The 20,007-nt window shown below is 49.5% G+C and overlaps 2 protein-coding genes across 3 annotated transcripts; both read left to right on the plus strand.

The window, feature by feature from the left end:
- The first annotated feature begins 595 nt into the window (after positions 1-595).
- Positions 596-3,904, plus strand: LOC134027851 (cytochrome b5). Its single transcript, XM_062471056.1, has 5 exons — positions 596-1,054; positions 1,571-1,699; positions 2,134-2,160; positions 2,334-2,365; positions 2,478-3,904. Exons 1-5 carry the CDS (start codon positions 866-868, stop codon positions 2,566-2,568), a joined length of 468 nt encoding a protein of 155 aa, XP_062327040.1. The 5' UTR covers positions 596-865; the 3' UTR covers positions 2,569-3,904.
- Positions 3,905-4,267: 363 nt separating this feature from the next.
- On the plus strand, positions 4,268-18,969 carry dhx38 (DEAH (Asp-Glu-Ala-His) box polypeptide 38). 2 transcript variants are annotated; one of them, XM_062471055.1, is made up of 26 exons: positions 4,268-4,391; positions 4,872-5,222; positions 5,373-5,566; positions 5,654-5,779; positions 5,983-6,145; positions 6,459-6,589; positions 6,714-6,793; positions 6,909-7,064; positions 7,158-7,319; positions 7,471-7,578; positions 7,677-7,801; positions 7,930-8,067; positions 8,337-8,523; positions 9,067-9,252; positions 9,567-9,818; positions 10,130-10,246; positions 10,457-10,564; positions 10,715-10,827; positions 12,409-12,617; positions 13,214-13,368; positions 13,503-13,658; positions 13,839-13,973; positions 14,163-14,288; positions 14,377-14,472; positions 14,553-14,674; positions 17,355-18,969. In XM_062471055.1, exons 2-26 carry the CDS (start codon positions 4,882-4,884, stop codon positions 17,434-17,436), a joined length of 3,768 nt encoding a protein of 1,255 aa, XP_062327039.1. In that variant the 5' UTR covers positions 4,268-4,391; positions 4,872-4,881; the 3' UTR covers positions 17,437-18,969. The 2 variants fall into 2 exon arrangements, with proteins under 2 accessions (XP_062327039.1, XP_062327038.1); XM_062471054.1 differs by having other exon boundaries at positions 4,273-4,546.
- The last annotated feature ends 1,038 nt before the right edge of the window (positions 18,970-20,007 follow it).

Below are 20,007 nucleotides of genomic sequence, written 5' to 3' on the forward strand. Positions count from 1 at the left end.
TAACTCATGCAACACACATTTGCCCACCTCGACTGCTACAGTAACAAACAAGTCCAGGTTCGCCTTATTTGTAATTTCAAGTTTTATAGTACAAATACAAACATACAAACACACACGTCAGCATCCTCAAAACTGTCACAGTCATCACACTGTTCGTGTGAGCCCCTCACACTCACAGCATATCGATGTGGTGCACAAGCGTCCACTTCTTGGATGCTTGGATTCTTGACTTATGTACGTTAGACTACATCGCTGGATGGTGCTACAGGCTAAACTTACTGCACCTCTAACATAAAGCTAATTTGAGCAGAACTGAACTAATAAATAGCTTTTAATTGACCAAATAATCAATTATTATATTAAGGACCTTCGTTAATTGACTATATACTAACAGAAATGTCGTAACCAAAGTCAAAATCGTCGCCTCTGGCATCCATGCGCATCAAGCGCGCAACAGAACCATCCAGAACTAATTGACGTCTCGTGATCATCATGTGACTGGTTAGGTTATAAAATGGCGTATTTTATTGGCTACTTGTAAAAGTAAACTCGCGTTCATTGGTCGATTTCCCTAGACTAATGTAATTGGTCAACGCAGCCTGTCTGCTGATGATGAAACTATATGCCGGTTGAAGGGATGGAATGTAACTGTGGTTACGAGTGAGTAGCTTAAGTTAGCCTATTAACTGTTTAGCATTACTTCCCTTGGAACGTGCTGAGATAGATTCCCTTGGATATGTAAATTACTTATTTCTCATAAACCCGAGAGACTTTTAAGCGTTGGAGTTGACAACATAAGGACGTTCTGAGAACATCGCTTGCTTGCTTGTGAAGGAGGGATACTCTCTAGCCTAAACATTTCAGAATGGACGAGGAAATCAACGATAACAAGATCAACCCAGCAGACAATATTTCTTCTAATGACGAAAATGCGTCTTCAGACAACAGTGTGAAATACTACACCCTCGAAGACATAAGATCTCATAATACGTCCAAGAACACATGGCTTATCATCCATGAAAAGGTGTATGACATCACAAGTTTCCTAGAGGAGGTAAGATTGCTAGCATAGCTCGCAAGCTAAAGGACCAGTCTACTTGCTGGAAGTGGGACACAGCTTGGATGTCTTCAATGCGTGTCCTGCAACCAATGTCCAGTTCCAGGAATTAGATGTAGACTACATCTTATCTCAAATCTAGCCAATGGAGCTAGCTAGCTATGTGAATGGGATTCTTGAATAGTCCGCGCTAGCTACAGGTTGTGTTCTAATTTTAACGTTTAGGCTATTTAAATGCTACGCTACTCTTATTTACCCACGTAGGATATCTTGTAACTGTACACAAGTAACCCAGTGGTAGTTCATATTTGATCATTTAGGTTTGACTTAAGTCTCCCTAGGTAACTATGTAGGTTAGCAACAGTAGCTAGTCAGTCGGGTTAATGGAGGTCACGAAGCCAAACGTTGCACAACGTGGAACTGGTTACATATCTGGTCTCAGAAGTGATACGACATTAGTGGAATGTGACAATATTTGCAAAACAGTTCATGCAGTTTCATGTGTGATTTCAGCATCCAGGGGGAGAAGAGGTTTTGCTGGAGCAAGCAGGTGCAGACGCTACAGAGAGCTTCGAGGACGTTGGTCACTCAACAGATGCCAGGGAGATGCTTCAGCAATACTATCTTGGCGAACTTCATATGGTAGCCTACTCGGACTGGACTTTCAAATGTCATCGTTTTTCACCTTTGTGTATGGAAGCCCATAGTGGCTTCCATACACAAAGGTGGGAACTATCCATAGTTGTGCTACCAGTGTTCGTTCTGTGCATATTATCTGTTTTACGTGGCATATTTACCTATTATTTTATTATTTTTTTAACACTAATTTGGAGAATTGAATACATGTAAGCCTAAATGTGATGGATAGTAACTGTTCCTCTTTACATGAATTGGTCATAACCATACATTGGGCAAGGCATTTTGCATAGTTTGTTAAGATCTCTGTAGTGTATGGTCAGTTACAAATACCATATCTTGTTTTTATAACTGACCATTTCTTTTAGTTTGTATTGATAGTTCTGGGCCAGGAGTGTAATTATATGTTTTTTTGTTCTTTCTTATACTCTAACCCTTAGGATGATCGTATGAAGCAGAGCCCAAAGGTAAAGTGCCCCTTGATACTTTTTTTCATTTTAAGCTACTCAGTAGTTAAATTGTAGGAATTGTATTATATTATGATTGGATTACTATTAATAATTTTCTTCAGTGTGATGTACAAATGCAACTACATAGGTCTACAAACAGCTCTGTTTTCATCAATGTTGATCTTCCACAGGAAGAACACATTTCATCTTCAGGAGAGTCCAGGTTAGTCATCAAGAATTGATAAGCCCATTCATGGAATTGTGGTTCACATAGACTTATTTTATTGCTATTTAACAGTTCACTTAATATCTAATTGTGCCACTTCTCTCTACAGCTCTTGGACTGCATGGCTGATACCTGCCATGGCCGCTGCTGTTGTAGGCATCATGTATCGTTACTACTTGCTGGAACACAAGTCCTCATGAGCACTGCCATTGTTTTACATTTAGTCATTTAGCAGACGCTCTTATCCAGAGCGTCTGCTAAATGACTAAATGTCATTTTCTCGTCATCAGTTTGGGGGCCTTCACATGTTTGACCAAATCCTCCTAACATTGAACACGCACACCTCAGAGAGGTCAATCTTACCAGTTGGAGCATTGGGGACGACCTATATACATCCAGAATCTTTATGCTCTTTGTGTCTTGTTTTTGAATCTGAAATGTGTGTGCTCTTTATTCACCAAGCCTTGGGTCATGATTCTTGTGTGGTGTCTGTTTACTGCCATAGTCATATGCAACTGTTGTGGCCAATATCTTCTGAATTCCACTTGTTTGTGCACACATCTCCATACTCGGTGACAACCTGAAGACAAGTACTAAAGATGATTGTCATAGAGAAGGTAGTACAATATGTGAGGCCCTTGGCAAGTCATTCTATATTAATTGAAAATGAAGCATTTTGTCAGAAATGTTGAATCTTCTGCTCCCCAGTTCTGCCTTCTGTGAGAATTACGTTTGTCGATAACCCATATTGTTATTCCTTTCGTTAATTTAGTTATTGTTAGATTCTTGGCCATATACTCTACAAAGGCTCTTAGACAATGCACTGCCTTTTCATGTATTGATAAGAAAGTATTGTCATTGATTATTTTAAAAGGAACATACTCTTCCTCCCCTCTTTCTGTAGTTACTTTTAACATGTGTAAGTATAAAGTATGTCGTATGGATGTAACTTAAAACTGGATGACTAATGTTTTATTTTACACAGATGGAAGCTTGTTTGTCTCCTATGCACATCATTTTCCAATGAAAAACGTTATCTTAACTTGCTGAAGTAAACACCTGAATAAATGTTATGCCAGAATCTGAAGTTGCTTTCATTCAATTTTTTTATAACAAATGTGTTACTTTTAAAGTTCATGCTAAGATTATGCCTGTTTTACATAGCATTGTTCCATTATAATGAAAAAGCAAGTTTGATTATTTGTGCAGGTTGTGCAGTTTTTCTTTGTGTTGTACTTGTACGACAGATGTTGATGAATGATCTACTTGTGGGATTTGTTGTCTAACTGTGTGAATTCATCATTGTATTTGACACTATCAGACGATATTTCAGTTCAAATTTTCTGCCAAGAAATTCTTAACATGTTTCAACTTGAGGCATCTATCACGTGTCACTGATTACAACAAATTATGTTAATTAAGATAACAAATATGAATGATTGAGTCCAAAGACCAATTATATTGAAATAACTTCGTTGTACTACGGAATAGCAATTTTGTAACCAGATAACCGTCTGATTAAAGGCTAAAACATTTTCACAGAACAAGCTGCTATTTTAATCTATAGGCTCTGTGTTATGCTTTTTATTGAATGCAAACAATATTTTCTATATTCATGATTTATTTGCACTGTCATACATATATATACATTGTGGATAACTATTAAAAATATTTACATTTCCAGGAAGCAGTTTGTCGTTCATATTTTTTAGATCGTATCTGAAATCAACTTTGAATTGGTGTAAATAAAATTTATATTTTGAAATGACAGTGACTCCTTTTCAAATAGAACTAATGTCACATTGGCTTTCGTATATTTCTAGTTTTAGCAAGAAAATCTTTTTCAGAGCGGACTTGGGCCAGCCAGTGTTATGTAGCCACACTGTTACGAAGAAACATTTGCAATAAAGTTTTGTTGAATTTCCTATGCCATTGTGGGATTGCAATGGCCGCCTCTATAGCTGTAAACAAAAACGCGATATCTACGAAAGAAACCCATTCGTAATAGTTTAAATTCATTCGAGTAGGTGATATCATTTTGTGACGTTTTACACTAACAGGGATTTTAGCTGTTATTTAGATTGTTCATATAAAGCCTGGTTTAGAAAAATAACTGCAGTGAGGGGGCATCAGGCCCTAACGTTAGCAAGCCTTCTGCACAGTCTAGGCAACAGAAAGGTAAGCCGACAATGTTTTCTTTTATGGATTTAAGATGATATTTTTCGTGTAGTTGGATTTATAGTTTTAGCTACATTTATAATCGAAACGGTAGCACATTGTTTAAAGGTGCAATCCTTGATTTTTTTTACAGCTGTGTGGATGAATGAAAGCTAGCTCGTTAGCTAACGCGTTATGCGAGTTTCATTCTATCAAATAAAGAGTTTTCAATTGTGCTCAATTAACGAGCTACGTATACGTCCACAAGCCCATCCATTGAGGATCAAAACAAAGTGATAATAAGGTTTGACTTGATAAAAAATTTGACTTCCTTAACCGTTTCTAGGCTCTAGAAGATGGAGGAGGAAGATGCGTCACTTCACAGGCTGGAAGGCAGTGACTCCACCGCACAGGTGGGTGGGTTGATCGTGAAGCAGAAGAGTGCAGCAGCAGAGCCCCACGTTTTTCGTGCGCCGACCCCACGCACCTCCCTGCTGGGCCTCGATCTCCTAGCAGCTCAGAAGAGAAAGGAGCGGGAAGAAAAGGAGCAGACCGAGGCAGACGGTGAGGACAGATGGACCAAAAAATCCAAGGTGTCCTCATATAAAGACTGGGAGGAGGGGAGAAGTGATTCGGGTTCTGACGAGGAGGACAAGGAGGACAAAGAGGAGGAGGACCGGAGTGAAAAGAAAGAGAGGTACGTCTTCTATCCACGTTAGTGATTTACACAGTTCCGTATGCAGTGTCGTCTGTTATTGTTCTGCTACAACATTAGTCTTGAAGTATGGACGAGTATTTACGCAGTGGTTAGACACTCAGGCCTTTGTGTTTATTTCATGACGAGAAGGAAGTACCGTGTCACCGGCTCAGAGACGCCATCCAACCCTGGAGGAGTCAGCGAAGAATTCCGCCGCAAACACCAGCAGAGAGAGAAGGACCGGCGGGAGCATGGCGTGTACGCCTCATCCAAAGAAGACAAGAACAGGGAGAAAGAAAAGGACAGAGAAAAGAGCCGAGACCGAGACCGGAGGAGCGAGAGAGGTAAAGTAAAGTGGGCGTTGTGGCGCAGCGTCGCCCAGGGTGACGGCGTGGCGGGGGTCGGTAAAGACGTGCGTGTGTGCTCGGCAGATGAGCGGGAGCGCAGCCACAGCCGAGGCAGCAGCAGGTCGGAGCGCGGAGACCGCAGCGACAGAAGCGAGCGCCTCAGCCGGGGCAAGAGAGACGAGCCCCCGACACCACAGCAGCGCCCTAAAGGTCGGTACCACCCTCCACCACCTACGCTGTCTACCAGCAGTGGTGCCAGGCAAGTTTGAGCCCGCTGACCCCACAGGTCCAGACCCTCAATCCCACAACCAGCAGAAAAGAGGTCTTCTCAGAGGTCTTTGACGTTGTATTCTAACCGTTTTCTTGCCGTCTCCGTCTCTACTTGGTCTTGGTACCTGGTCTTTGCTCTCCAGACGGCTCCACGCCCTCTCGCTCCAGCTGGGAAGAAGATGACAGTGGCTACGCCAGCACCCGGCGTTCACACTGGGAGTCCCCGTCCCCTGCCCCCTCCCACCGCGAGTCGGAGCGCTCTGAGCGCAGCCACCGCTCCGGACGCGACAGCGAAAGGAGAGAGAGGTTAATAACTGCAGCAGTCTGTCTTGGAGCATGCCAAGGCTTTTGACACTAAAATGTATTATTATAACTTTTTTTTAAGGTTTGAAGACTTAACCCTTAGTTCAGAATCTTATAGGCCCTGTTTCCCAGACATGGATTTAGCCTAGTCCTAAAGCAAGAGAGACTAAAAACCTTTCCAATGGAGATCTTCATAGAATTTTTCTGACTGTAGGACTAGGCTTAATCTTGAACCTGTAATCTTTTTAAAACAGTTCAACACAAATGCCCGTCAAATGAATGTTCCATATCTGCTAATGAATCATTTGTTTATTAGCTCCCTTTCCAGGTCAGTTAGAGGTCGTTACCCTGACGACACACCGCTCCCGACACCGTCCTACAAGTACAATGAGTGGGCCAACGATCGAAAGCACTTGGGCTCCACCCCTCGTTTGTCCCGTGGGAAAGGTAACCTAATATAAAACTGATATAAAGCCCATCTCTCTCCCTCCCACCCGAGCCTTGACAGAACTAACCCATAAAGCTTTCAGGCTGTTTAATCACGTGCTTCATAACGTTGCCATTCTCCCAGGTAAGAAGGACGGCGAGGGGGAGGACGGCATTGACTTTGACAACGAGGATGAGAAACAGCAGTGGGAGGATGACCAGAAGGTGAGTGTTGCTCCAGAGCAGGGTTACCACACCACATCTCACCTGAGGACGTCCTGCACCCCCTACCCTCGGAACCCCGGAGCGAGCGCCTCCAAACATGCGTGTCTCTCCTCAGCAAGCGGACCGGGACTGGTACATGATGGACGAGGGCTACGACGAGTTCCACAACCCCCTGACCTCCACGTCCGAGGAGTACGTGAAGAAGAGGGAGCAGATCCTGCAGAAGCAGACCCAGAAACGCATCTCGGCTCAGAGGCGACAGATCAACGAGGTATGGCCGGAGCACGCCTGACCTCTCCACCACGCGTCCCGGGTCGGAGGCCCTTTCGGCCGTGTCGGTAACGGCGTGTGTCTGTCCTTCCAGGATAACGAGCGCTGGGAGACCAACCGCATGCTGACCAGCGGGGTGGTCCAGAGGCTGGAGGTGGACGAGGACTTTGAAGAGGACAACGCCGCCAAGGTCCACCTGCTGGTTCATAACCTGGTTCCTCCTTTCCTGGATGGGCGCATTGTCTTCACCAAGCAGGTGAAACCTCAGAACAGCACCGGACTTTGAGATGCCATCACCCACTGGAGAAAAAAACGTTTAAAATACTGATGAGAACTTGCAGATTCATGGAATGAGGATGGTGTTTAACTAGTCTTTTTCTGTGTGTGTGTGTGCGCACGCTCTGTAGCCTGAGCCTGTCATCCCAGTGAAGGACGCCACCTCCGACATGGCCATTATCTCCCGCAAGGGCAGCCAGCTGGTCCGCAAGCACCGCGAGCAGAAGGAGCGCAAGAAGGTAGGCTTCTGTTGGTCCTGTCCTTCTTGGACCAGTGTGGCTTGCTGCGCCGCAGCGCTCATGTATGGGTGCTGACGCCCATCCCCGTGTTCCTCCAGGCCCAGCACAAGCAGTGGGAGCTGGCCGGCACCAAGCTGGGTGACATCATGGGCATCAAGAAGACTGAGGAGGCAGACAGCTCAGGGGGCAAGCCTGTGGGAGAGGACGGCAAGGTGGACTACCGGTAATGACGCCCCCCGGTGTTTCACACACCCGACTGACACACTTGAGTCTGAGGTGCAGTGTTTCTCTTTAGAATATAGCAGCGTTCGTATTAACGTTTTAGTTGCCCTGAACGGCCTTTCCTTCCAGAGCGGAGCAGAAGTTCGCAGACCACATGAAGGAGAAGAGCGAGGCCAGCAGCGAGTTTGCCAAGAAGAAGACCCTGCTGGAGCAGAGACAGTACCTGCCCATCTTCGCCGTGAGACAGCAGCTGCTCAACATCATCAGGTACCGTCCTCAGCAAGCCCAGCCTGGGGTCATGGATCCATGTGGAATTCAATGACCCGACGGCACTTTGCCTTTCCCCACCAACAACGACCCCTATAGAAGTGTTTTAGCATATCAACAAATGGTTCTAAGTCCGTTTTTGTTCCGGACGAGCTTTCTCATGATTCGAACATATTTCTCTCTCTCTCTCTCTCTCTCTCTCTCTCTCTCTCTCTCTCTCTCTCTCTCTCTCTCTCTCTGTCTCTCTCTCTCTCTCTCTGTCTCTCCAGGGACAACAGCATCGTGATCGTGGTGGGGGAGACGGGCAGTGGGAAAACCACCCAGCTGACCCAGTACCTGCACGAGGACGGCTACACCAGCTACGGCATGGTGGGCTGCACCCAGCCGCGCAGGGTGGCGGCCATGAGCGTGGCCAAGAGAGTCAGCGAGGAGCTCAACAGCAACCTGGGGGAGGAGGTGAGCGCCTGGGCCCTGGACACAGAGGAGGGGGGAGGAATACTGGAGGACTGCGTTCTTTCAGGGCCGTTTGGTCCTTTTTTGTTTTGTTCAAACAGGGAGACTAATGGATTACTCCTGTTGACCCAGTATAACACGATATCTGACGAGAGTGAACTCTCGTCAAGTCAGACGATAAGCGATTGATAAGAGACGGAAGGGCATCTCTTAAGGGCGGTAGGGGTTCTAACCGAAGTTTATTACAATTCATACTGACTCACTCTTTAGGGATGTCAAGGTGCAGTTTGTACAGAGGTCAATCGCCCGGAGCTTTGTGTCAAGGAATTAGACCCATGGTCTCTCTAATGTTATACAACACTGACATCTAGTGGTCAGTCCATTGGTCGGTTGCCATTTTTTGGTCGGTCCATAGTGAAGTAAAATTACGAGCATTGATCGTATAAAACGACATATTCCTTTCTTTTAAAGTCCTTCATTTCAAAACACGCATTTCATTCTCACGGTGAAACCGAACCCGTCTCCCCCCCCCCCCCCCCCCCGCAGGTGGGCTACGCCATCCGCTTCGAGGACTGCACGTCCGAGAAGACGGTGATCAAGTACATGACGGACGGCATCCTGCTGAGAGAGTCCCTGAGAGAGTCGGACCTGGACCACTACAGTGCCGTCATCATGGACGAGGCCCACGAGCGCTCCCTCAACACCGACGTGCTGTTCGGCCTGCTCCGAGAGGTCAGGCCGCTCCCTGACCCGCCCGGGCTACACGAGAGGGTCAACTGGGGTTATTTGAAGAGAGCCTGTTGATGACAGACATCCTTACCTCTTGTCTATTCTCCCATATCGCTGTGTCTTGACATTGATATACAGATATATTAGCTGGGGTTATTCGATATGTAAGAGGAACTATAACCTCTTTTCTGCTCTCCAATATCGGAGTGTCTTGAAGCAGATGGATACATACATAGATAAATGAACTGTTGTTATTTGATAGTGGACATCTAAGAGGCTGATAGACGGTCTGATCGGCCCCCGTGTGTCCCTGCCAGGTGGTGTCCAGACGCTCCGACCTGAAGCTCATCGTCACCTCGGCCACCATGGACTCGGACAAATTCGCCTCGTTCTTCGGCAACGTGCCCATCTTCAACATCCCGGGCCGGACGTTCCCCGTGGACATCCTGTTCAGCAAGACCCCCCAGGAGGACTACGTGGAGGCGGCCGTCAAGCAGGCCCTGCAGATCCACCTGAGCGGCATGTCGGGAGACATCCTCATCTTCATGCCCGGCCAGGAGGACATCGAGGTCAGCTGCTCGCGCTTCAGCGTCAGGGGGAGGGAGCCAGATGTTCTCACCTGGGGGGGGCGGGGGGGCGGGGGGTAGTGGTAGGGTGCCATGGAAGCATGGAGGGGAGGTGTGAATCAATGCCAAACATACATCATCATAACATTGAAGTTATGTTACTATTAATATTATTAAATGTAATGTACTGTAAAAAAAAAAAAAAATAATAATAATATATATGGGGAGATTGGTATTTTTCCCCTGCATGTCTTTGGTGTGTCCGAATGCGTTCGGCTAACTCGGGTGAACTGTGTGTCCCCCCCCTCCCCCAGGTGACGTCGGACCAGATCGTGGAGCGCCTGGAGGACCTGGAGAGCGCCCCTGCCCTGGCCGTGCTCCCCATCTACTCCCAGCTGCCCTCCGACCTCCAGGCCAAGATCTTCCAGAAGGTACCGCCCCCCCTCCCTCCTCTCCCGTCCCTCTGACAGCATCTACTTTCCTCTGTGTCTTGTCACGCTGTCTCTTAGCCACTAATAGCTACATGCATAACGAATAGCTACGTACCAGTCGTAACTGCACGTGCGTCCAGAGTGCTTGGGGTCAGGGTTGCGTGGAGAGAGAGAGAGCTTCACCTGAGAATGTCTGCCCCCCCCCCCCAGGCCCCGGATGGCGTGAGGAAGTGCATCGTAGCCACCAACATCGCCGAGACCTCCCTGACGGTGGACGGCATCATGTTCGTGGTGGACGCCGGATACTGCAAACTCAAGGTACCTTTTTTCCTCCGTCAGCTCACCCGCGTCAGGTCCTCCCCCCCGCCCCCGTCTCTCAGCACACGTCCAGACACGCACGCGCTGGACACGGAACGGCCCCGTGTTCCTGTGGGGCTTTCTCACTCCTGTCCTGTTGTCTGTGTCCAGGTGTTCAACCCCCGCATAGGCATGGATGCCCTGCAGGTGTACCCCATCAGCCAGGCCAACGCCAACCAGCGTGCGGGCAGAGCCGGGCGCACAGGGCCCGGACAGTGTTACAGGTAACATGCCCTGGCTTCCACACTCGCACATGCACGCACTCATAGAGGGTCAGGGGTCCCTGGAGTCTCTTTACTTCAGGAGAAGAGCGGCTATCTTCTTCTCTCAATGTGTTCTTTAGTCAGCGTGTGGAGGGGTGGGGCACCTCGGCACAACCCCCTCCTCTCATCCCTAGCTCGGCCTCAGATTCTGAAATAAACCACCCCGGATTACACACTTCCTCCGTTCTTCTCGCCGCCGCTGGTGTTGCGAGGCTCGCTCGCTCTTTCTCTCTCTCGCTCTACTGAAACGAACACAGAGACTGAGCCAGGGAACAGCATTAGCGTTCCAGCGTGTCGTTCGCTGGGTTCAATCTTGTTTGTCGTGTGTGTGTGTGTAACGTTGGCGTCAGTGTTTCATCCTGTGGTTGATCACGTCAGAGCTCTCTCCTAGATGGGCTGTCTAGACCTCTGGGAGATCAGAAGGCAGGCCCGTCTCACAGATCAGAGGCAGCAGGTGGGAGGGAGAGGGAGGGAGACGTATATGGAGAGAGGGAGAGAGAGAGATGGTGGGTGGGTGGGAGAGTTGGAGGGAGGGAAGGAAGGAGACAGATAGGGAGGGAGGGGTGGATGGATGGATGGAGAGAGAGTTGGAGGGAAGGGGGGAGACTCGAGTGGGGGGGTCGGACTCCTAATCTCCACAGGATTTCATGCTCTAACTGTGTTTACAGCATGGGGAATGTGCCAAAGTCCCTCTCTGAAGCTTCGGATGACCTCCTCCTGCCCCTCCCAGCAAACATTCCCCAGAGTAGATAGTGGAGGGGGCTCTGTGGAACACGCACACACACACTTGGGATTGTTTAGCCACGTAAATGAGCGGCGTTTATGAAAGACCCTGTTTTTGCAGGATTGCAGGATCTTCGCTCTCGCTCTCTTGCTCGCGCGCACACGCAAATCTGTGAAGAATCAATTTGAGAGTGGAGCTTTAGTATGAGCACGGCTTAGGCCCGAGGGGATGTGTGTGCGTGCCTTGGAGGTGTGACTATGTATATGGTGAATACACCACTTAGCCTGTCCTGATTGTGACTCACAAACCCCCCCCCCCCCACACACACACACACGGAGAGGCGGCCTGAGCTGAAACAGAGTACCGTACACACACTCAGATCATTTCTTAATAAAGTGTTCACTTTAGGGATTAGCTAGTCGGTGACGTGGTTGAAGGGTGCTTTGTTAACTCAGACCTATCACTCCAGTGCAGCAATGGAAGCTGCTTTGAAATAGCGTGGCCAGTGAAAGGCTGCTCAGGGGCTTGGTAAACAGCTCCATGCAGAGCGAGGGCTGTGAACCCAGCGGTGACTGAGCCCAGCACGGCGACGGGCTTCTCTCAGTCCCGGCTCCCATTGTTCTGCCGGTACATCCAGAACCACATCGGGTGTGAAAGCCTGCTCGGAGGCGTGCGTTTCACCTGGTGGCACAGACACGCACGCCCCCCGTCTCTCTCTGCCTGCCTGCCTCCAGCGTGACGGGGAGATTATCTTATCAGAAGCTGACACCCCCTCCCCCCCCCCCCCCCCCCCTCTCTCTTTCCCCCTCTCCCCCCAGGCTGTACACTCAGAGCGCCTTCAAGAACGAGATGTTGACCACCACCATCCCGGAGATCCAGAGGACCAACCTGGCCAACGTGGTCCTGCTCCTCAAGTCCCTGGGTGTGCAGGACCTGCTGATGTTCCACTTCATGGACCCCCCGCCCGAGGACAACATGCTCAACTCCATGTACCAGCTCTGGATCCTGGGGGCCCTCGACAACACCGGTGGGTCTGCCTGGTTCCCGGGGCCCCCCTCCTCGCGGGATGAGCCCGGGCCACTTTACATTCCGAGAGCTTCTGAACGCGGGAGAGCAGTTGTGAAGGTGGCACCTCTGCAATCAGCAGAGCAGCTAGCTCTGCTTCCCTGAGTAATTGCATAGTGCCTTATCCCCCCTGGTAGATTTGACTGGCTGGCTCTCATCTCTGTCTTAACGCCAGCCGCATCCCCCCGGGGATTGTGGGATTTAGGGCTGAGGCGGACTTTTGACGGTTGCCTGTGTGGTGTGTTAACAGCAGATTAGCTCTGATTAAGGCTTACCTGGCCACAGCGCCGCCACTGCCTCTCAGCCTTTCTCTGCCTTTCTCTGCCTCTCTCTTCTCTCCGCCTTTAATCTCTTTACTCTCCGTCAGGTGATCACGGAAATCTGATTTGGGGAAAGTTTTTAGATTAGCATCTTTCACGACCATCTTCAGGTGCCGTGTTATCCCTCGTTCTGATGAGAGAAAGTTTTCAGTATAGCCCCCCCCCCCCCCCCCCCCCCATCATGGTCTCCTATCGAGACAGGAAGTGTGTAACCTGTAAATGTGTGTGTCCCCCCCAGGCTCCCTGACCCCGACAGGAAGGCTCATGGTGGAGTTCCCGCTAGACCCCGCCCTGTCCAAGATGCTCATCGTGTCATGTGACATGGGCTGCAGCGCCGACATCCTCATCATCGTCTCCATGCTGTCTGTCCCCGCCATCTTCTACAGACCCAAGGTAGGGCCCCGCCCTCCGCCCTGGGGCCCGGAACATTCCACTGCTCCCACGGATAACCATGAGGCTCATTTAGGACGTTCCTTCGTCTGACATCGGCTCTGCCCCCCCCCCCCCTCCCCCTCCCCTCCCCGCAGGGTCGAGAGGAGGAGAGTGACCAGGTGAGGGAGAAGTTCTCGGTGCCCGAGAGCGACCACCTGACCTACCTGAATGTTTACCTGCAGTGGAAGAACAACAACTACTCCAGCATCTGGTGCAACGAGCACTTCATCCACACCAAGGCCATGCGCAAGGTTGTCTGGCTGTCTGGGTTTTTCATCTGTTTCTCTGTCTGAACTGCTGTTCACCTCCTGTATCATTTAGCTTGTTCCCCTGTCTCATGACTAATGTACAGACATCTCTCTCCCCCTGTCTCTCTGTCTCTGTCTCTCTCTCTCTCTCTCTCTCTCTCTCTCTCTCTCTGTGTGGGTCAGGTGCGTGAGGTGCGTTCTCAGCTGAAGGACATCATGGTTCAGCAGAGGATGAGTTTGGCCTCCTGTGGTTCAGACTGGGACATCATCAGGAAGTGCATCTGTGCTGCCTACTTCCACCAGGCTGCCAAGCTCAAGGTAACACACACACACACACACTCAAGAACACTACCACTCACTAACACACGCACAAACATGCACACATACCGTAAACATACATGTATAAACAAATACACACACACACACACACTAGATTTGATCATGTTCGGACCGTGGGATTTCCAGTACAGGCTAGTGATGTGTGTGTGTGTGTGTGTGTGTTGTCAGGGTATTGGTGAGTATGTGAACGTGAGGACAGGCATGCCCTGCCACCTCCACCCCACCAGCTCTCTGTTTGGCATGGGCTACACCCCCGACTACATCACCTACCACGAGCTGGTCATGACCACCAAGGTAACATCCCGCCCCCTTGTCATCCTGATGCCCCCCATGTGCCGCTTTCCCTGCGTTCCTGGATGTAACCTGTGTGTGTGTGTTGCAGGAGTACATGCAGTGTGTGACAGCGGTGGACGGGGAGTGGCTGGCAGAGCTGGGACCCATGTTCTACAGCGTCAAACAGGCTGGGAAGAGCAGACAGGTGAGACCTCAGCCATACGCCTCTCTGTGTCTGTCTCTGTCTCTCTCCCTTCTTCATGTCCCTCTTCCCCGCTCCTGCAGGAGAACCGGCGCCGGGCGAAGGAGGAGATCACCAACATGGAGGAGGAGATGTCCCTGGCACAGCAGCAGCTGCTGGCCCGCAAGGACGAGCACGAGAGGAGGAGCAACGTCGGCAGTGTCAGGTGCCACCGCACCTCTCCTCCTGGCTTCATCTCCTCGACCAGTCTTCTCCTCCGCCAATCCTCTCTCTCTCACTCCCCCCTCTCTCTCTCAATCGTCTCTGCTCCTCCCAGTCTTCTAGTCATCCTCTTCTCTCCTCCTCTACTTCTCCTCCTCTCCCTTCCTCTCCTCCAGTCGCCGTACGGCTCGTGAGCCCCGCCCCGCAGACTCCTCCCACTGGCGTTGGAGCGCCCGGTTCATTTAGCCGCCTCACTATCCGACTGTCTCTCTTCCACCTCTCTCACTCTCCATGATGAGCTTTTCTCACCTCTAGTCCCCTCAGACGAGACAAAAAGAAATAATATTGACTCCTGGCTGACCCCCATTACTGCAGCAATTTAAATGGAGCCACAGCCACGGGAATTCATTTTTTGAATTGGACCGAAAAATTAATTTCACACTCATCTGACGGCTTCACAAAAGAGAAATAATAGGTTGTAAAAGAGAGAAAAAACACAATTTTACTGTTAATTAATCAGCAGGTTTATCTCTGTCGGAGTCTTTGTCGTGTGCGGCAGACATCTTCAAAATAATCACATCGAAGCGTAGGATTAAGAATTAGATTTGAGGGGGAGAGAGGGGTGGAGGGAGGGAGGGAACCAGGGAGGGAGTCCGAGGTGTGAAAATGAACACGGGCCGCTCTTATGGGCTCCCAGCTGTGTCCCTAGTCTCTGAACAAGCCTCCCACTCCACACGCATCCGAGGACCAGCGTGCAACGCTCCCTCTCGTTCAATCCTTCTCCTCTGCTTCCAGCACTTGCGCACGCGTGCCTCCCTCCCTCTCCGTTCCCTGCTCATACCCTCTGGGGCAACACTGCTCCAGTCCTGACGGCCCTGTTGTGACGTCACGCTCCACTGTTAAACTGAGGGCTGCTGGAGGGAGCGAGGCTGATGGGTGACTGAGAGCAGCGTGTGTCCAGACTAGAGTGACCCTCGGTGTGTGTGTGTGTGTGTGTGTGTGTGTGTGTGTGAGCACGTACGCACCAGAGAAACTCCAGGCTCCTGCTCACTGTTGGGGATTATGTAAAGGGTGACGCACTAGTCAGGGTTGGACTGTAATCTGAAAGACTGCGGTCATCAACACGTCTCCCAACCATAAACATCGAGCTCACGTCCAGCTCAGCAGAGAAGCTCAGAGGACTGGGCCGGGTGGGAGAACTGGATTGTGATGGTAACCTAAGAGGATAGGGGTGGTGGGGGGGGGGGGAGGGTTGTAGTCTGATGGCCTGATGGCTGTGAGAGAGAGGAGGGAATGCTAGCCAGTGTCGGGGTGTCGCACTGCTGTAATTAAAGATGATAGATTGTGCTGTCAGGCGGTGTGTACCTCCAGTCCCCACGGAGACACAAACTGCCCTTTTCATTCTCCTCCAGTCCTCCTCAGCCTCTCCCTCACCAGCCTCTGTATGACCAGCCTCAATGGCCTCTCCCTCACCAGCCTCTATCTGACTAGCCTCACTGGTTTCTATCTGGCCAGCTTCTGTCTAGCACTCCTGTCTCTAGCCTTCTGTCTCTAGCCTCTGTCTCTAGCCTCTGTCTCTAGCCCTCTGTCTCTAGCCCTCTGTCTCTAGCCCTCTGTCTCTAGCCTCTGTCTCTAGCCTTCTGTCTCTAGCCTTCTGTCTCTAGCCTCTGTCTCTAGCCTCTGTCTCTAGCCTCTGTCTCTAGCCTCTGTCTCTAGCCTTCTGTCTCTAGCCTTCTGTCTCTAGCCTTCTGTCTCTAGCCTCTGTCTCTAGCCTCTGTCTCTAGCCTCTGTCTCTAGCCTTCTGTCTCTAGCCTTCTGTCTCTAGCCTCTGTCTCTAGCCTCTGTCTCTAGCCTCTGTCTCTAGCCTTCTGTCTCTAGCCTCTGTCTCTAGCCCTCTGTCTCTAGCCCTCTGTCTCTAGCCTCTGTCTCTAGCCTCTGTCTCTAGCCTCTGTCTCTAGCCTTCTGTCTCTAGCCTTCTGTCTCTAGCCTCTGTCTCTAGCCTCTGTCTCTAGCCTTCTGTCTCTAGCCCTCTGTCTCTAGCCCTCTGTCTCTAGCCCTCTGTCTCTAGCCTCTGTCTCTAGCCCTCTGTCTCTAGCCCTCTGTCTCTAGCCTTCTGTCTCTAGCCTCTGTCTCTAGCCTCTGTCTCTAGCCTCTGTCTCTAGCCTCTGTCTCTAGCCTCTGTCTCTAGCCTTCTGTCTCTAGCCTTCTGTCTCTAGCCTCTGTCTCTAGCCCTCTGTCTCTAGCCCTCTGTCTCTAGCCCTCTGTCTCTAGCCCTCTGTCTCTAGCCTCTGTCTCTAGCCTCTGTCTCTAGCCTCTGTCTCTAGCCTCTGTTTCTAGCCTGTCTCTACCCTTCTGTCTCTAGCCTCTGTCTCTAGCCTCCGTGTGTCCTCTAGTCTTTCCACTGGTCTGTGTTACTGCTGTCCTGTTCTGTGAGTGGTATGGCAGCTCACTGTCACTCCAGTGTCAAACTAGACCAGAGCTTTAGTACCCAGCAATGCAGCCCTACTGCCTGCTACTGACTTGTTTCAGCATCACTAGTGTTTAGCATGCAAAAAGTATTAAATCATCCAAAGTGACAGATCACCTTCTTCCGTATCCTGGCTAATTTTACTCTCTCTCTCTCTCTCTCTCTCCCTCCTCCCCACCCTCTCTTTCTCCCTCCCCCGGTCTCTGCCCCCTACTAGAGCTGTGAAGATCGTCACCCCCGGCAGGAAGGAGGAGGCCCCCATGACCCCCAAGAGAACCCCGGCTCGCTTCGGTCTGTAGACATCCACAGTCCTCTGTCCCGACGCAGCACCAGCAGCCAGGGCCCCCTGCTACATCACCTGTTGACGGCACCGTGGCCCAGCCACACCAGGCCAGCACACCTCACTCAGTCGGCAAGGACGGGACCACCTCTGTTCCATCCAATTCCCCCTATCGTGGCCAGAGCCACATGCAGTTCCAGGTGCGGCCACCAGAGGGAGAACTTGTATAAGGCATGAGTCTCGATCTCTTCCTCCCATCCTGCTCAAACCTCACTGCATCTCTCCCAGCCTACAGTTTGTAGAGTAGAGATACACCCCTGTTATAATGCAGTCTTTCCTAGGCTGTTTACGCAATGCAAGAAGATTCGACTGTTTCTTCTAGCGTAACACCTAGATTCGCAGCACCATTGGAAATGTATTACCCCGAGAGGGTGTGTGTGTGTGGTATCATTTTTTTAATCTCCATTTTTCTCAGTCATAAAAGGCTATGTATTTTATATGAGCACATGGTTCTTTTGTCTAAGTTCCGAGCTCTACTCTTGGGCTATTTTCATAATGACAGTTTCTTTCATCTGTGTTTAGGAAGTGCTTCTTTGTCTGTTGGAATCATTGAATGTCTCTGTGGCAGCTGGCTTGATTAAGCTGTGGTACATTATATTAGACAGACAATAGGAAGAAGTCATTGTCTCGTCGAGATTTCTATGACTCCTGTCATGAACACCCGTCTGAAATCAGAGCTATTTAGTCTTTTTACATTTTTCTCTCAACTCAAATCTCTTGAGAGCTCCTTTTTACGTCCTACAATTGGCCAATTGCCATATATATATATGTGTGTGTTTGTCAAGTAGCCTCCCCTCACACATGTACCATCACTGAGAGCCCCTCCATAAACTGAAGCACTGTTCAGACATGGCTCGTGGCAAGATTGTCTCAGACCCAGGGGTATAGAAGACCCCTGCCTGCGTGCACACACACACACACACACCATCCATGCAAACTATTGTGATGAAAAGCTTTTGCAATTGAGCTATTCCTAACCCTATCATCCCTTTGGCTACACTGTAATGTCCGCCAGCTTCTCTCTATACACACACACACACACACACACGGCTCCTTCATGGCTTCAACTCACGAGTGTTTCTCATTGTCTTTGTGTTGAAAACGTCCACCAATTTCCTTTCGAGATTCTACTCCTTCTCAAGTGAGTGAATTCTGGAAACGGGTGTCCTTTAAAGATGGTGATGTTGCGTGTCCGTATCCTGTCAATCCTCAACAGGAGTGTCATTCCCGTGTCTCCTTTTCCCATGATTAAGACATGATCAAACCAGATACTTGGGCATGTACTTGAATCCAAAGTCATCACTTCTAAATGTTACTGGATTGACTTTGTATAGTTTTGTACAGACCATTATCTTGCTGTGTCGATGGTCAGTGATTCTTTTTTTTGTCCTTGTATTAGTAATGTTAGGCTTTGATGACATCAGCCAGTGGCGTACAGATATGATTTAGAACTTAATGCTTTTGGAAATGGAAATAAATGGGCCTATTTTTTTATTGCCTTGTGTGTTTTATTTCCTTCTCTATTCTCCTCAACTGTTTTTCAACTTGTTTAAGACAAATTAATAGCAATTCAATGTTCATCTAAATATAATATTCATATTAAATAAGATCGTTGATTGACAGGTGGTGGTTTAATGAGCATCTGACAGACAGGCCAGTGTCACCATTTCAAGAATGTTGGTGCAGAGAGGTACCGGCTTCACCAAGGCAGTGTGAGGGAACAGTCAACAAGAGCTGTGGTTGGCTCATTAGAAGCAGCAGACCTGGCTGTAATTAGCTTTGCTTTTTCCAGCAGTCTTTGGGTTTTATTCACCCACATACACACAAACATGCACGCACTAGCACACACACAATTCAATTACTCGCCACAGCCAGAGAATATTTAATCAGACGCTGATCGGGCAGAAAGGTGATGTGACACTTCTAATTATAATTATGATGGATGACCCTCCCTGGCCAAACAAAGCACTGTCCTTCACTCTTTAATGCTTCACCCAGCCGGCGAGTACAGCTTTGTGTGGTCTGAATGGTTCCTCTCCTCTGTGGGTTGATGAGTGAGTTCAAAAGGTCCACAGTGGCTTCGCCAGGAAGGAAGTCAAGGTGGCCTGACAAAGTGCCTTCGACGCGGTGCACAGTGAGCTCTGCAGCGAGTTCCTCCCTAGTTTTGAGGCAGCCTAAGCAGCCATGTTCAGGAGCAGGTAAACGGATCAGACGTGGAACAAAAGGAGAGGCGCCCATCCCCCGTCAAACGCCCGCACGCACGCAAACACGAGTGATCCCAGGGCTGTTGGATCCGGGCTGTGATGTGGATGCTGGAGATGAAGCGCTGCGAGGAGGGCACGCCTCACGTTAACTGAGCTGCTGTGGAAATCCTCGCGGGTCACGCCGTGTGTGGAACAAACGGCGTTAATGGTGTGCCAGTTTCGTCATCGTGTTCCTGCGTGACATTCTTGATGTCTTTGTTTGCAGCTGAAACCTTACATTGTAGCTTGCAACCATTAAGCAGGCTTTGGATGAGAACGAGGTGTTG

This window comes from Osmerus eperlanus, chromosome 10 (assembly GCF_963692335.1).
Source record: "Osmerus eperlanus chromosome 10, fOsmEpe2.1, whole genome shotgun sequence".
NCBI lineage: Eukaryota > Metazoa > Chordata > Actinopteri > Osmeriformes > Osmeridae > Osmerus > Osmerus eperlanus.